Source organism: Petromyzon marinus, chromosome 14 (assembly GCF_048934315.1).
Source record: "Petromyzon marinus isolate PM22_M1 ecotype Great Lakes invasive population chromosome 14, UKy_Petmar_22M1.pri1.0, whole genome shotgun sequence".
Lineage (NCBI taxonomy): Eukaryota > Metazoa > Chordata > Hyperoartia > Petromyzontiformes > Petromyzontidae > Petromyzon > Petromyzon marinus.
In genome coordinates, this window is record NC_133680.1 from 4,435,475 (window position 1) to 4,454,104 (window position 18,630).

The 18,630-nt window shown below is 44.5% G+C and overlaps 1 protein-coding gene across 5 annotated transcripts in view; it reads right to left on the bottom strand.

The window, feature by feature from the left end:
• The window catches only part of DOCK4 (dedicator of cytokinesis 4), a 140,882-nt gene extending 124,457 nt beyond the window's left edge, over positions 1-16,425 (bottom strand). For all 5 annotated transcript variants that reach the window (XM_032954308.2, XM_032954307.2, XM_032954306.2 and 2 more), the window contains exon 1: positions 16,148-16,425. In XM_032954308.2, the coding sequence (XP_032810199.1) occupies positions 16,148-16,184 (37 nt within the window). In that variant the 5' untranslated portion in view covers positions 16,185-16,425. The remainder of the gene's footprint in view (positions 1-16,147) is intronic.
• Positions 16,426-18,630: the final 2,205 nt, after the last annotated feature.

The window sequence follows — 18,630 nt, forward strand, 5'->3', positions numbered from 1 at the left end:
ACAATAAAAATTCTCACGACGTTTCGACCATAACACAAAAGGTCGTCATCAGGTGTGTCGGTTTGTGTTATGGTCGAAACGTTGTGAGAATTGTTATTGTTTTATATATATTTTATTACTTTATTGTTTCCCTTCAACGTGACTTTACCGAAAGAGCTAAGAATATGAATTACTGCAGTCACGAAAGCTTTAAATCAAAATTCTACATCACTTATTAATAAGTAAAAAAAATGAACGCCCACAATCCCCCCAAACGATATTTTCCAGGTTGCAAAAAAAAAACCCACACGGTAAACAAATGTGTCGAAGATGTCGCACGAGGCAGAGATAAATAAATAAAATAAATGTATTTTTTCTTTAAAAATCCGGTAAATTATAGTACTTTATATTTATTTCTTATTTTACCAGGCAAGGCCCACTGAGCTCTATAGCTTTTTTTTTCAGAAGCGACCTGGCCACAAATGATGCCTCGACGAAGTGGCTCATCACGTGGAAATGTATAGCAGCCACATAATCTAAATTCACGTTTTTAAATGTGGAGGGAAAAACCGGAGGACCCGGAGGAAAAAATCCATGTGACCATGAATGAGAAAGAGACACGCAAACTCCAAATATACAGCAGGCGTCAAGGTCGGGATCAAACCCACGACCTCCTGCGTACCAGGCGAGGCAGTTAACATCTCCGAGCCACCGCGGCGCGCTGTCAGGCCGCACTCGTTATCAATTACGGCAGAGTTCACGCGTTCCTGCCAAGTTTGCTCGCGGGTGAAAATTAAAAGCCTCTGCGCGCCATGGTGCGCCTGTGACAATTATGCCCCACCGAAGAAAGCCTCTATTGCTTGGCACGTTCTTTGCATGAAAGCGGGGCCCCTATCTCAGCATGCACGCGATGGGGGGGGGGGGGTTAGACGACGGTGGGAAGGGGTGGTGGCGTTAATCTCCTGAGCAAACACGCAAATGAATACAAGCGGGTGGCAGCAGTAGAAGCGTTCATAAAACGACTTTCGCGGTAGAGTTTTCTACCGCGCTCAGAGACCAGAGACCACACCAAGACTGCCCCCAATAAACGTTCAGGGTGTAAAAGTCTCGCATGGGCGACTGGGGTCGAGAGAGGAGGTGGACACATTTGTTTGGGGATTTTTTTGAAGTCTGGCAAATCAGGACACAGGGTTTTCAATAAATACTCTCAACAACAAAGAGGAATATTGAAGATCCAACCCCAGGGGTTAGCGCACTGCGCTTTGAACCCGGTGGTAGGTCAAGTTTGACTCCTAGCCACGGTTAACATCAGAACCGGTTCTGCACCACCCCCCCCCCCCCCCCCCAGCTTCACAAACCTGCATCAGCCAGCGTGGTGAAGTATGGTCAGAAACTTCCACGGCTGACGTGCATTGGCAGATGGCTACAATTACCGTAATATGATTCATTAAGTATCATCCTGGCTAAATGCTAAGTGGCTGGCGGGGGGGGGGTTAGGCACCTGATTGTGAGAGGTGTACTCCGCGCGTGTGGTATATTCCAGTGTTCCTCACTAATTTGCAGAGGGGGAGCGGGGCACTTTCGTCGACAAGACATCATCAGTGTGAGGGCCGCCACGCGTTTGAAACCACTGGGTGTTTGACAGCAGCACGATCATGATGATGGGTGGTGTTGTCACGTGCTGTGTATTGTCGGGGACAGCACCTCAAGGGCCGCACTGAAGGCCACCAAGGGCCCGTCCAGTGGGTTTGCTGGCCTCGTAATGAAGAAAACCGAGCTATTCGCTAACCTTCTAGGATATCAGCGTGGGTCACGTAACTTTCTCCCAAGGGGTAAATACTCCCACGTGTAACCAAGATTATGTTTTACGAGCCACAGCATAAACTGCATTTCTTCCACTTTATTCACTTGCATTACAACAGTTGTAAACTATTTCGACGAGTCGCTTGGGGGATAATATTTGGTGAAATAAAAAAAACAAGATTTGCCACCCGTGTTGGTACCGACGTAAAATATGTGGTGTAGACCGATGGAATGTTCGGTGTGGTGTTGGTTAGTTTTACCCGGTTGCAGTGTCTACACACTTTGTTGTTACTTTCCTTGGGGTTTTCTCATCGTTAATTGTAGCAGTGTCACAATTTGCTGGAGTCGTAACTATCCCCCCCCCCCACTGGGCGATTACAGTAAATGAATTTCCGGCGACTCGACGCAGGAATCTATTATTACCGTTAGACAATTAAAAAAAATTGGCCACAGTCGCACTGCTATGGCTTGTCTTTAGTTTTCCATCAGATTGGCGCATACAACTGCACCCAATGCCGCCTGACCGCATAGCCTCATGCAGAGTGAACTCAAACCGCGTGCAGCTAATTTTGGATAGAAACAGGTTAGCAGCATATACGCGAGATTGCACAAACCGAACCCGCAAAAAGCGAGGGAAACCTGTAATGATATTTATTTATCCTGTAAGGCCTAAATGCATTTCGAGACACTCTCAGGACTGGAATTATGTTTTTTGTTCGTTCACCGAGATGTTTGGTCAATGCCATTTCACGGAGTGGTTTGCACGCGGGAGGAAACTGGAATACCCGGAGAAAACGCGCGTGCTCTTTATTTATTTCTGTTAAGAAAATGTTTTACCGGTTTCAATGGGGGTCGGGCAACAGAAAAGTAGCGCAGCACCAGATGAAGATTCCACCAGGCAGTGTCTGTCGACGACCAGCCCCTTTGGAGTGGAAGATGGCAGCCTTCACGCGGTCCACTCTCTCGAGTGAGAACTCACGACTAATGCCTTTCAACCTGGCTACCGAACAATACTTCATATTCGGCCGGTATCCAGAGCAACAAACAACTCAAACCACCATAACTGGTCCATGTATCCCGACATTAACGTGCGTGTGTGTGTGTGGTTTCCGAAACGATATGTTTTTACCAGGTAAGGCTCACGGAGCTATATATATGTTTTTCAGAAGCGATCTGGCCACAAATGATAGCTCAACAAAGTGGCTTATCACGTGGAAATTTATATTAGCCAAATACTCAAAACGCTTATTGATTCTACAAATTATCCTTAAGGCGGTACCCCGGGGTACCAAATAATACAAAATGGCTGAGGCAATTAAATATTTCATTTCTGGGACACTATTTTTTAGGGTAGTGGAGGGTGGGGGAGTAGAGTTAATCGTTGCACCCGAGGATAGCGATTTTGTTCGGGTGTACTGTGGGCTACCGTGTTGCAAGAGTGTCGCTAAATTTTGATTTAAAGCTTTCGTGACTGCAGTAATTCATATTCTTAGTTTTTTCGGTAAAGTCACGTTGAAGGGAAACAACAAAATAATAAAATATATATAAACAATAAAAAATTCTCACGTTTCGACCATAACTCAAACGGTCGTCTTCAGGTGTGTTGGTTTGCATAAATTTATTTTTATTTTTAAACGGCGCATTTATTTATTTTTAAAAAACGTTAGCGCCACGCGCAGCGATTTGGCAGTTTATTTAGGACTAGTCCATCTATATTCTGAAAAGAGGAGGGGGGAGACGAAATTTTATAATGTATGCTGTCTGAAAGCCACTGTAAGCGTGAACAATAAATTAAGACCTGAAATGGTTTATCAAATCTTTCCAATGATTGCTAAGATAGAATCCATCTTCTCGGTTGAAATTGTCGCTAAATGCCCTTTGAAAGATGAGTGAGGCTTGCTGCCTGTTTGCCATAGATCCTTTTTTTTCGTGTGAAACGAAAAAAAGGGATCTTTTGTTCTGTTCAATTTATTTCAAGGTTTTAGCGCCATATGATGAGACGAAGCCATTTGGAAGTCTCACAGTAGAATTGTTATTATTTTTCTATGCAGGATGTCTCACAAACTCGTGGTCAAAATCTCCCATGCACCCTGTGATGAGTGTTTCCCATGAAAGTCAAACCGTTGTTTAAGCTTTCAATGCTGGAATATAGCCAAAGTAAGTGAAAACCAAATTAATGTCTTTTGTATATGGGTGTGTGTGCAGCCATCAGATAGTTTTTCTCATGATAGATCTGCTATTCAACCAAATGAAATTGAACATCTTACCTGTAAATTTTTATACATATATAGTCATTGGTGACTGGGCTTAGACCATCAAATGCACTTGAGAACCCAGTTGAATTACAAGTGGTTTTAACCAAGATTAAAACCCATATCCCAGTGGTTCTGGCTTAGCTCCCTGACCGATGAAGCACCTATCATTTAACAGTTGTACAGGATAATCTAAACTTTGAATAGTGCATCGTGTAGAGCTCGTCGAGATGAGTCGATTGCCGCATCGCCGACCATCAACAGACTAAACATGAGTGAGGTAAGATGTTGCACGCATGTGCAGCTTCCTGGAAGACGGTGCACTTGTCCAGCAATCATATCAAAGTCCTTGGAATTAATAAACAGATCGTTCGATTGGAAAACTCAACACATTTGTCGATAACACTGTGGCCCTTAAAAGGAAAAAAAATACGCAACATGCGACGTTTTGGGCAATGGCCCTTCTTCATAGCACATCGCTTGAACCCTCAGTACATGGGTTGCAAAGTGGCAAAATGCCATCATATCCAACAGACACCGTGTGAACCCAAAGCCTTGGTTAATATTTGCAAGCGATGTTGTCTTTTATTTTCGGGAGTTATCAACTGTGCGTGTGAGTACCCAGCCCAATGGAGTGGTCGGTGATCTCAAGCCAACATTAATTAGCATGTCCGAGCAGAAAGAGTGCTCACGCAAATGCAGTTTTATGGATGTAGTCTCCACCCATAATATCCATTACCTATTAACTAGTGGGGTTTATCAGTCGTGTAACAAACCATTTGGGAGGGCTCTTGAGCACTGTATCTGGTCACTCTGGCAACGCCAAAGCAATCATAAAAAAGCCTTCATAGACTGTTGGGGCATCGCGTTAACCACTACACCACCGCTCCTCACACGGCCACCAACACCAATACACCCCCCCCCCCCCCAACAGCGTACACCCATCTGCTATATGATTTTTAAAAGGAGGGTGCAAATCAATCATGATATTGTAAATGGTAGGGCGGATAAGCAGTCCCCAGAGCCGAGAAGCCAAGTGGTGGGGTCCAAGGTCAAATTGTTCGTAATGTCAACCGCGTTTGCATAATCTGCACAGCATAAGTTTTCAATTGACTCATCATTCGTTGACCTTGGTGGCGCAGTATAGGAGTTCTTTGGAGAGTCAGGTTTGTTTTGTGTAGCCCAGTCAAACCCCCAAGAAGGCCAGCATGGGTAATTTTCAAGAGTGATCTGTAACATACGTACGTATGTTGAACTTATTTCACACGGTACGTAGCCAACCGTGCTAACCGGGTGACCCGGGCCACCATAAATGGAAAACAAATAAAATGCTGCAATAAAACAATAAAGCAGATATTTAGAATACAAAGATCCCCCGTATAGCATTAACAGACTGTTTGGGCAAGTGCTGTTAGCGAGCACCTATGAAGGCCGGAACAGCACACGAGGGGGTGGGTGACCGGCACCACTCCCGGCCGCCTTTGTCTCCCAAGTGGCGATGTTTACGCACCGCACCAGGTACTCAGGCTGTCGTCCTAGGGTAAGCCCAGGTCTGGTTCAGATAATATAATCATCACTGGTGTTGGCTGTGAGCGGGAATCAAACTCGGGTCGCCAGGTTCGTAGCATAGTGCGCTAACCGCTACACTATCGCTATTTAGAATACATACAGATTAGCCACTTGTATCATAGAAGGCAACAAAAAACTCTGGTAACCCTATATTCTTAGCTCTTTCGGTAAAGTCACGTTGAAGGGAAACAATAAAATAATAAAAAATATATAAAACAATAAAACTTCTCACGTTTCGACCATAACACAAACGGTCGTCATCAGGTATGAAAAAACCAACGGCAAGAAACATTTGAAAGAAATGTCGGCCCGCATTAATTAATTATTATTATTTACGGTGTACTTATTTATTTATAATAATAAAAAACGTCAGCGCCACGCGCAGCGATTTGGCAGTTCATTTATAAGGACGAGTCCATCTATATTCTTAGCTCTTTCGGTAAAGTCACGTTGAAAGGAAACAATAAAATAATAAAATATATATTAAACAATAAAAAATTCTCACGACGTTTCGACCATAACACAAACGGTCGTCAGCAGGTGTCACGAAAGCTTTAAATCAGAGTCCAACTATGTTCTGAAAAGAGGAGGGGGGAGACGTTTCGACCATAACACAAACGGTCGTCATCAGGTGTCACACCTGATGACGACCGTTTGTGTTATGGTCGAAACGTCGTGAGAATTTTTTATTGTTTTATATATATTATTATTTTATTGTTTCCCTTCAACGTGACTTTACCGAAAGAGCTAAGAATATGAATTACTGCAGTCACGAAAGCTTTAAATCAGAGTCCACCTGTGTTCTGAAAAGAGGGGGGGAGACGAAAAATTAATGTATGCTGTCTGAAAGCCATCGTAAGCGTGAACAATCAATTAAGACCTGAAATGGTTTATCAAATCCTTTCAATGATTGCTAAGCCAGAATCCATCTTCTCGGTTGAAATTGTCTCTGTGCTTGTATATGTGGATAGCCTCATGAACGAATCTCTCATGGTAGCCAGATGGCTTACAAATAACCTCTGTCTTGGAAATGTCAATGTCATGTGAGCCTACTGAATTATAACAATGATCTGCCACGGCCAAGGTGTTGGTCCTACCGTGTTTAAGGTCTGCTTTGTGTTCACGAATGCGGTCCGAGACATGGCGCTTGGTTTCTCCAATGTAACTACTACCACAGAGGCAACTTAGTTTGTAGACACCAGGGTACTGTATGTCCAGAATCACATCTTTTACAGACGGAACCAGATCACGTATTTTATGTAATGTGTTGAAACGGACCTGGATCTCTCGGACCGCATTCGTGAACACAAACCAGACCTTAAACACGGTAGGACCAACACCTCGGCCGTGGCAGATCATTGTTATAATTCAGTAGGCTCACATGACATTGACTTTTCCAAGACAGAGGTTCTTTGTAAGCCATCTGGCTACCATGAGAGATTCGTTCATGAGGCTATCTACATATACAAGCACAGAGACAATTTCAACCGAGAAGATGGATTCTAGCTTAGCAATCATTGGAAGGATTTGATAAACCATTTCAGGTCTTAATTGATTGTTCACGCTTACGGTGGCTTTCAGACAGCATACATTAATTTTTTCGTCTCCCCCCTCCTATTTTCAGAACATAGATGGACTCGTCCTTCTAAATAAACTGCCAAATCGCTGCGCGCGGCGCTGACGTTTTTTTTTTAAAATAAATAAATAAGTGCACCTTTTAAATATAAATAAGTTAATGCAAACCGACACTTCTTTCAAATGTTTCATGCCGTTGGTTTTTTCACACCTGATGACGACCGTTTGTGTTATGGTCGAAACGTCGTGAGAATTTTTATTGTTTTTTATATATATTTTATTGTTTCCCTTCAACGTGACTTTACCGAAAGAGCTAAGAATATGAATTACTGCAGTCACGAAAGCTTTAAATCTGGTAACCCTTTTACCTTCGCTGCACAATGCACACAATTGCCATTATAAATAAAAACACCCTATCGACTCTTGAAGGTCAGCAATCACGGGATTGATTAGAAATGAAAAAGTCTAAAAGCTGATCCAGCCATTCACCAAGGCACTTGACACTCTGACACAGTGACTAAATAGACACCATCTGCAAGGTTAATGTTTCCAGAGTGGAGAGTCGCGTTATTGCGACACACTGAAACACGTGGCCCAAAAAAATCCCAGAAAACGTCCCAGCGATCTGTCACCTGCGTGCAGAGCTGTATTGTCAGTTCCAGTGTCATCCTCGCAGCGGCTTATTGGCTAACCATCGGACAAAGACGGTGACTGCATCGCGCTTTCGGATGCGCTTCTGTTGGCCGTCTGGAACGCTCTTCCTTCCGATAAATGATATTTGAACTGGTCCTGGTCCACTTTCTCACCTCACCAGTGACCACAACCGACATGGTTAGAGACGCCAGTTAGAGACAATCACATTGACCAAAGAAACGTAAGTAGACTTGGGCAGGACATTTTGTTATAAGGGTTGAAGACCACTGGTCAAGACTCATGACAGAATGACAGTCAAAAGAGCGTGCACACCCAAGAGGGCGACTACCGTAGAGATGGAGCTATGAAATATAAACGATACTAAACTAGTTTTTATTTTACCAGGTAAGGCCCACTGAGCTATATAGCTCTTTTTCAGAAGCGACCCGGCCCCAAATGATAGCTCAATGAAGTGGCTAACCATGTGGATATTTATAGCAGGCAAATACTCTAAACGCACATTTCTAAATGTGCAGGTAAAATCTGGAGGACCCAGAGAAAAGTCGACGTGACCACGGACAAAAAGACACGCAGACTCCAAATACACAGGCGTCAGGGTGGGGATCAAACCCACGACCTCTTGTATACCGGGCGAGGTAGTTAACATCCCACCACCGCGGTGCCACGGTGGAGGTCCCGAACGGACTGCTGTAGCACAAGCGTGTGAGAGACGGTGACAACTTGGGGGGAGAGGCCTTCATCCAGCGGTGGATTGACAAGGGGATGTGTGAATTATTCCATATTATTTAAATCGAGTGATTGTTCTGTCAGGCCAGATTTTGAAAGTCTTTTTTCCCCAAGAATAAAATTATTCATGGCGTTAAATGCTTTACAAAAGTTAATAAAGATGGCACCGGAGTGGTTCCTTGGTCCTGGGGAGGCAATAGATAATTTTACAACCTTTACCCAGACGGCCTTACTTGAGGATTTTACGGGGGAAGCCAGACTGATTTGTAGATGAGAAATGTGTAAGCTCATCATATATCACAATTTCATTTCATAAACACCTATTGTTCCAATTAAATAAAATGAAAAATGTAGGAAATTAATTGGTTTAAAATTACGAAAAGACATTACTTTGTGTCTGTTTCCACACTGCAGGAACATGTCCCAGTTAGGATGAAAGGTTCATTGCAATATGTGAAGAGCTGAACTAAAGCAGGGTATGTTAATTGAAAACGTTTTGGGGCCTCAATGCCATCTGGTCCACATCCTTTACTAACCTAAATGCGTCGTTTCCTCAGCCATTCAAATATTAGAGAGTGACGTTGGGCAAGTTACTGGTACGGACTAGGACAGGTCGACTATTCGTTGAAGCGTGCGGCTCCACGTGCAAAAAGTTTTTTTCCTTTAATCACAATATGGGCATATCTGTTCCATGTCCCGCACCTCCGATTAGCACGGTTGGCTACCTACGGTGCGAAAGAAGTTCAACATACATACATACAGGGATACAAAAAATTCAACCCTTGAGCAGTAATACAATTAGTCACTTTGTAGCAGTACGTTACTGAGTTTCATAAAATGCTCATTGGGAACTTGAGCAATTATATATTTTTTTGCTCGTTAACGGAAGCATTATTTTTTAAAGAACACTGACCAAACATCCCAGATTCGGTGAAGCTTCGCTGGGTATTATCATTTATTGGTCTTGTATTGCGGATGCATCTGTGAGTCTTAAAAAAAAAAACGTTTCCTAAGCTGCATGAGCTCAATAAAATCAGGAATGGCCCATTTTACGATTAATTTATCAAACCACCCAGATATGTTTTAATTGGTGCACGCAGTTTGCAAACACAAGAGAATTCATCACCAAAGCAATTCACGCTCATATTTATGTCAGAAATGGCCTACAAATGGTACCAATTAATTTCCATTGTCACAAATACAATTATTCAGATTTAATTATGTCAGAGAACATCACGTTCCAGACCACGTGGGTGCCTTTCGCATGCTCTAGTTTATCCACAACATGCCGCTGCTAAAAAATATCTGGCAAAACAACCCCTGCTTTGCTACCATCCTTTCGAGTGGAGCCAAGTTGCGATACCGAGTAAGAATTTTTTTTATCCAGCCTTGCGGTGAGGTCTCGTCGGTTCGGCTATTCATTGATACATTTTTTGATGCGATGAGAAATTTCCCTACCCACGGCTACACCACGGTAAGTGGAGTAGAGTCGAGAATATAATACAAGGGGGGGGGGAGGAATGAACGGGGAAGAGGGAGAAGAGAAAGAATAGGAAATACGAGGGAAGGGATGGAGTAGCAATGGTAACTTGGGAGCAAAGGTGTCAGCAGTGATGAGGATAAGGAAGAAAGAGGCACCACGGTGTTGAAATGTTCACGAGCTTGCCTCGTATACAGGAGGTTGTGGGTTATATCCCGACCCCAAAACCTGTATATTGGGAGTTTGCATGTTCTCCCCGTAGTCGTGTGGATTTTTATCCGGGTCCTCCGGTTTTTGCCTCCACATTTAGAAACGTGCATTTAGAGTATTTAGCCGCTATAACTTTCCACGCGATAAGCCACTTCGGTCGCTTCTGGAAAAGAGCTATAGAGCTAAGTGGGCCTTACCTGGTAAAATAATAATTGTTTTTAGTTTGGTTTTAGTTTTTCTTTAGGTGTTCACGGGGGGACGGCGCAGAGTGGGTGGCCACACAGAAATCACGTGATTTACTTCATCTGTATTAAATAGGACTATATACCCTGAGTTGGGGAGTCTGGAAGATAATCTCAAAAGAGGATAAGTTAACTGTTATTGTTGTTTCCATCACCAATCAACCAAATTAAATTATTAATTACGTTGACAAGATTCGTAAGGTTTATTCAAATAAGTAAAAATAACACGCAAAGTTCCGCACAGATAGGTTTCGTGAACCTACTTACTGCACTGCCACCTCCTGGAAACTCTGACAACAAATCGAATTCCACATGATCAGAACAACCTTTGCCTCGCAGGAGTCTGCCACCACAGCTAGCAAATAAATAAGCAGGATGATAATGTAATAAAATACAATTTTATACCTACGTGACTTTACCGAAAGAACCAAAGAATATGGATTTCTGCAGTCACGTAAGCTTAAAATCACGATAGGATTATGCTTATGCTTACATGATAACTTGTCCTGCAGGTAATGCCAGCCATCATCGCAGCACAGGAATGTGGACTTTCCACAGATGAATATATTTAGCAGTGTTCGCATTAAAAAAAGAGACACGTTCACTTTATATAACTGAAGCAGAGATCATTTACCAGAGACGTGCATTACAGGGCATGCACAAGATGTCGCTAGTGATGTGTTTAGAACAATGGTGTAGGCAAAATTGTAACGCACCATTCAGATAAGCAAATAAACAATACGAACGAGAAGGGCAGAAAAACGAGACGAAAAAAAAGAAATGGATACTTGCGTTAAATTGAATCAAGGTCCGATACAGTATCTTGGCCATCTATCAAATCGCTGGGAGGTCAAATCCACCTCAAGCCGTTGTGTACAGTATTCAGATTAAAGATTCAGCGATGGGAGGGCACATTGAAGGAGGGGAAGGTGGAGCCAAGAGGGAGATTGAAGTGAAATGTCACCGCCGTGACCTGTTAACGACTACGACACTCGATCTCGTCAGATCTCAGAAGGTAATCGGGGGGGGGGGGGTGAACCTGTATAGTGCTTGGATGGGCACACACCAGGTGTTTGTCATTGGTTGCAGTGGGGATACGTCATAGGCAAGTGGACACTGCAGAAAATTCCATTGTTGTGCTGTACTGTGCTCCAACATCTACGCTTCACCAACCGCTCCTGACCAGCGCGTGATAAAATCACCCCCAATGACTACGCACGGCGTGGCGAGGCCGTCATCCAGCAGTGGATTTCTTCTTCTTGCGGATGGGTTTGTAATAGCAACCCCCACGTGCAGGTCTGACAATTGCCAAAGCACAGCCTCGTGGGCGTGGGGGGGGGGTGCAAGCTGAATGGACGTCTTCAATGCCTCCCCTGAATTTCCCAGGATCACCGTAGTTCACCGGGCGGTCAGGATTTCCGCAGCGACATGCCCGGGCACTCTCGGATTTAACATTTTTTTTTTAAAAGGGCCGTACACACACATGACTCCCAACACAGAAGTAACAACTCATTCTAATTTCCGCGTAACTCTGTTACACAATGAGACTGGTTTTTTTTTGGTCAACCGGGCCTCTCGCCCGGCTGTCAAGAGGCTGCATGAGAGCATTGCCGGGTCCACTCTATAATCGTTTTAGCTGGCGGATTATGCCGCATGGCACTCCGAAAGCTGGGTGTGCTTTGGCCGCGCAGGACAAGTGCCGCTTGGGCGTAAGGCCACGTGCTGCGGATCCGGGCTCACATACGTAATTGCGCTTCGACGAACGTCGGAATGCGGCCTTGTGGTGGGTTTTTTTTGGCACGAGGATGGTGTCACAAAAACACGAGGCTGCGTCTCTGTAAAGCGTCAACATAAACGTGAGAGCGGGCGTACAAGCTGGCACCAAAAATGTGTGATGGCCCGCTCCAAGGCTCTGCACATTCACGCACACACACACACCTGGCCAGCTCGTCTGTACAACACGTCTCGATGTCATGCGCAGAGTTATGCCTCGAAAGCAAAACGCTCGAAAATGGAATTAGACGAACGTCCCCAATTTTGGGCCAGCTTATAATTAAAAAACCCTTTGAACCTCCAATTGAAGCTTTCCTCAATAATTAAAGGTCATTATTATCATTATCGATTGGAGAGGAGTTGATATCAAACCGCACTATGAACCCGGCGACCCCAGTTCAATTCCCGGTAAAGGCTATTATGTCAGTGGTGAGCAGGGCTTAATCTCAGCTTGGTCTGCAGGGGAAAATAGTTCCACACGCTGCACGCCCCATCTGGCATATTCCACTCCCTATGCATGTGGCTACGGGTGTGGAAATATATATGTTCCTGAGGCGATGACCCTCGCATGACCCCGGCTGAAATTAAGACCTGCTACCAAATGATGTAGTTGACCGTGAGTGCGAACTGAGCTCAGGTCGGCCTGGTTTACAGCGTCAAGTCACCACCAACCTCTCAGCCGACAAGACTCTCGCCCGCCTTCGTGTGTGTCATCTCAAGGACAACCCGTGTATAGACCCTATCAGGGTTACAACGTCAACAATGCAGGGAGACGTACACACGAGAGAATGAAATGGGTGTATCTTATTTAGAAAATAATATATTTATTTTAAAAACATCCCCGATGGATCGTGCGCTAAACGCTGTGATGAGTCTGTGCCCACGCTGTAATTCCGTTGCCGAGGAATTTACCTCGACAGTACAGTGTACCCGGCGTGATGCTGAAGGCCACCTACGGTTTGTTTGTAGTCTTGGCATGAGATGGCATAAAATGTGCATCATTTAAAACACAAATTATTTGATAACTGCGTTTTTTTTTTACGAATGGTACGTCAAAAGCACTGGCTTGAAAGTATTAACTATTTAAAATGCGACGTTTCGTGCACACGGCTTAAGCAGTTACGAGCGCCATGGACAGCGATTGAGATATCAAACATTCAAAATAAGGCAGTATTATTTGACGAATGTGTTTACATTCATTAAAAAAAACCTATGCTATTTAATCACAAACGCAGGCTGTTATTAAACATGCAACGTTGTTCTACCAAAGCATACGCCCAGTGCCTCATAACGGGAAGGTACGGTCTGCAAATGTTACACATTTCTAAATGGTGTTCATGCACAAGCCCTCTTGTAAATCCACTGCTGGACGAGACACGGGACCTACAACACTCAACCCGCACCGCTTCAGCATTGCTGGACAGCGCCTCAAGGTGAAGCGGTGGACCAAAGGGCGCGGGAGCATAGAAGTACCGTATAGCACAATTCTCGATGTTGCTGCACTGCCCTCTGCTGCCCACCACGTAGCCCCCCCCACCCCACCGATAGCATCCCCGTTTTGTGCACGGACTGCACAATCCAAGTGCTTATTCAGGCTGGAGCACTGCTTAATTTCTGACATTTGACGAGATCATTCGCATTCCGATCGATTTGGGGTTGCGGTGCACTGCGCGCGCCGTATTCTGAGGTCACGCTGCGTTGCTTTTGTTGTTGTTGTTGAGCCGAACTTTAAAAAAAAACGAAATGTGAAAGCGCTACTTGGAATTACAGAATGACGGCGGCTCAACGCACGAATCGTGGGGTTTCTTCAAGGGAAGTGGGATGCGACACAAAGCCGCGTGATTATTGCTGGAACAACAGCAGAAGAGACCCGGCACGGGTTGAGCATCTCCGTGGAGGTGCTAGAAAAAAAACTGCGGTGGAGATCAAACAGATTTAAACAATTCCCTCTCCCCGATTCAACGCGTTCTGCTTACGATTTTGCTCGTGTGGGTGTGCGTGCGCACGTGTGTAGCGTAGCGGTTACATGCTCGCTCCCCTAGGTCGACTCCGCCTCAAATGAGTACCTGGCACGGTGTGTAAATATCGCCACTGGGGAGACAAAAGCGGTCCGGCGTGGTGCTGGCCACCCACCGCCTCGTGTGCCGTGAGGGCCTTCATAGGTGCTACTCGCTAACAGCACTTGCCCCGACAGTCTGTTAAGGCTACACGGGGGAGCTTTGCCTCTGTTGTTTATACACAAGAACGTGTTTTGTTAATTATACAAATCTCCATGTGGTCAGCAGCAGCCACGAGCTCACGAATGTCCTAGATAATGACACAAAATAAAATACTTTGCGTGTAAAAAAATCTTGACACAAATTCAGAACGTTTTATTATTATTCCTCTAATATCAAAAAGTGAATCAGATTGAAATCTGGATGGATCTAGCAGGCACAGACGGCACGGCGAACAGGCATAATTACTTACGAGACGTATCACCCGCACACATTTTTGAATAATCAACTTTTGTTGATTTAAAACATTGGCACAATTCATAGTCCTGTCATGACGATCATTGTTGTTCTCGCTCGCGACTCCACGTGAGTTAAATAAAGACTTGAGTTTTAAAAAACGTGATAATTATGAACGCTGTTTTGCTAAACACTGGATTTACTAAACTCGGAAAAGTGTTTTTTTTTTTTATCCTATCCACGGGTGAATCGGATTCAAATTACGTCAGTCATTTTGTATAAAATACGCAATTTTACGAAAAACATCACGTGAAAATACTTCATGTGTTCAGCGTGTCTTGCTTAATTAGATTCGGATTTGTTTTTGTTACTTTAAGTGGTGGAAACAATTCACTGATATGCGCATAAATTGTGTGATTTCAGAGGTGCAATGTGAATTAATAAATAGGTTAATCGAAAGATCAAGTGAATTAGTGTCTCGTCAGCATCGGCAGCATCATTTATGATCACAAGCAACATTATCATCATTAGCAGCAGCCATGATCAATGCACTACTGCATGAAGAGCAAACGCAACACTTTAGATCACACTCAGTCAGCATGGATAAACTCAGCAACAGAACGGCTATATGTATACGCAATACGCCATGTTCAATAAGTTAATCTGTTTAAAGCAAAGGCTGTTTTCGTATCAACACTATCATCAGCATGCAGCATCATCATCAGCATCACGACCATCATAATCACCAGCATGCAGCATCATCATTACCAGCAGCATCATCAGCACCACCTGCATCATAATCACCAGCATGCAGCATCATCATCATCGTCGTCATCAACATAAATCCCAGAACTGCATTCGCTAGCAGCCACTCACACAAAGGTGGGCTGTACACATCTCCACTCTTACATGCCAGAGCTGCTGCTAAACATTCCACATTCCAATCACGAGGGCCAGTCCATCCGTAAACCGACAACAGCACGCGCAACAAAGCGCCAAAGTTGTGTACAGACATACAAAGATCACCCCCCCCCAACACATCCAACAATCCGACAGACTGTTGCGGCAAGTCCTTCACAGGACCCTGTAACATAGTTGCGAGCACCTAAGGCCGCAGTGTTGTAGCAAGAACCACGCCCGGCCGCCTTTGTCTCCCCCAGTGGCATCGTTCGTATTATTCGCCAACTGACCGAACTCCGGTTTAAACGGCTGGGGTTTGGAGCGCAACGCGCTCACTGCTGCCCCACCGCTCCCGAGAGAAAAACACATGACAGCGAGGGTAGGAGGGAGGGTAGGAGGGGGGGGGATGCATGGGTATGCAAGCACAGATAGAGAGCGAGAAGACTTGCAGGGGGAGTGGGGAAAGAAAGAACGCCACCGAGGTTACATCCGATCCATCCCCTCCATCGCTGTCCACAGTTGCTCGCTCACCTACTCCCAACTTCTCTCGCTCCGTGGGCGACCACATGCCGACCCCGAACCCGGTCCCACACTCCCCACCACCACCCCCACACCCCCAGCAGCTCTGCGGCTCGACTCGGCTCACGCAGCAGCCCACCCGGGGGCTTCTTACTGGCACCGCCACCGGCACGCCATGCTGCCGCTGCTGCTGCTTCTGTCACCTCCACCGCTGTTGCTACTACGACTTATCACGGTGGCGCGCTCGTGTTTGTGAGTCTCCCCGCTCGCTCCCTCCCTCTCGCTCCCTCCCTCCCTCTCGCTCTCTCCCTCCCCTCCCTCCACCCCGCGTGCGTCGTTGTGCGTCGCAATGTGTCAGTGCGTGGAGACGTCGTGCGCGTCTTTGTGACGTCATTTTTTAAGTAGCAGCTTCGCTTCGACGTCAGCGGCAGCAGCAGCGACAGGGGGGCGTGAAAGTAAAACACGGGTGACGTCATAAGGCATGACCGCGTCGGGAAATTCTGGCAAATCGCCTGATGAAGCTGGTTGTTGTTGTTTTTGTAATCGCCGGCCGAAACGCCGTTAACTCAAATTGTAACTGTTGCGGGTTTTACTCTCCAGCACACCGGTGTGCTGAAGTAGTCACTGATTGGGGGTCGTCCATAAATGACGTAACGTGATTTTGGCCGATTTTTGACCTCCCCTACCCCCCTCGTCACACGGCGTCACAAAAATTCAGACCCCCCCCCCTCAAATATGACGTCACAAAGCTCTGCCCCCCCAAAAAAACATATTTTCATTTTGAAAAAAAAACATGCTTCAAATCACTTTAATTTTTCGTCTCCCCCCTCCTCTTTTCCGAACATAGATGGACTAGTCCATCTAAACAAACTGTCAAATCGCTCTCCGTGGTGCTAACGTTTATAAATAAATACAAACCGCCACTTCTTTCAAATGTTCTTGCCGTTGGTTTTCACACCTGATGATGACTGCTTGTGTTGCAGTCGAAACGTCGTGAGAATTGTATTGTTTTATATATTTTATTATTATTATATTGTTTCCCTTCAACGTGACTTTACCGAAAGAACCAAGAATATGAATCACTGCAGTCACGAAAGCTTTAAATCACTATTGTCATTGTAGTGCGTATTTAATGTGGCGCTCCACTCTGATGTTAGAGGAGAAAACACGTATTAAAAAGGAGGCGTTGGAAAGCTGAAAATATTGAAAATATTCAAAAGTCTAACTAAAACTGCAAATGTTCAGAATATTATATTTAAATTCTCTTATACTTCTAAAATATTAAAAGTAATTATAACTATTAAAAAACTACTTTAAACTGTGTAGTAGAACGAAGCAAAATGGAGAGTACAATTATAACAATGACATTAATTTTACAGAATGAAAAGCCATGGTAGAATAATTAGATTCAACATTTTATTAACAATCATTAAAAAAAATTACAAAATGTATGCTTCTCCATTCTCCCATGGAGAAGCAAAAATGCTCCTTCATGGAATAAATAAAAGGTGACCTTAGTAAATGTAAATAGTCAAATAATTAATAATGAAAATTAATCAAAATTAGTGTTGTTATAACAATTCTAAATTTTGATTTAAAGCTTTCGTGACTGCAGGGATTCATATGCTTGGTTGTTTCGTTAAAGTCACGTAGAAAGGAAACAATAAAATAGTAATGTTTTATATTTTTATTGTTTCCCTTCTACGTGACTTTACCGAAAGAACCAAGAATATAACTATATTTATTTAAAGTTGCGCATTTTGATGTGACGTCACATTTCTCAAACCCCCCCCCTCGCCACACATCGTCACAAATGTCTGACCCCCCCATAGGTGCGTGACGTCATTTATGGACGGCCCCTTGGCACTTTTTGTTTACGTGACAAAACTTTACTCATCGGCTGTGTCGGGTGGTGGTTGTGGATTAATAGCTTTAGTGGGCTTTACCTAGTAAGATTTTTTTTAAACATTGTTTAGTTTTATATGTATATGTTTTTTAAGTGTTGTTTGTCTTTCCTATACTTTGCACTCCTATCGTGTTTCTGTTGTGTTTGTTGTTGTCACGTTCTGAGCGGGCCCCTACTGGACATCTGTGAAAAATAGCTTCAGAGCTCATCGGATTTCCCCAGTATAAATAGATATATAAATGATGCATGTAACAATTAAACTCACCGCCACCCCGACACAGCCGATTGGTCAGGTTTTTGTCACGTGTCGGGGTGGCGGTGAGTAACTAATTGTTACGTTTTGTTCACGTGACAAAAACCTGACCAATCGGCTGTGTCGGGGTGGCGGTGAGTTTAACGACACAAAAATACACCCCGTTAAAACTTACGTCGTCACGCGCACGGTAACGCGGCGACGTCACCGCATCACGCGCGCTAGAACGGTAACGCGGGTGACGTCACGGCGTTACCGTTTCTCGAGAAGAAACGTCACACCATCCTCTCCCAAGTGACCGAATGACGTCACGACACGCGGTTGTATTTCGTAGAG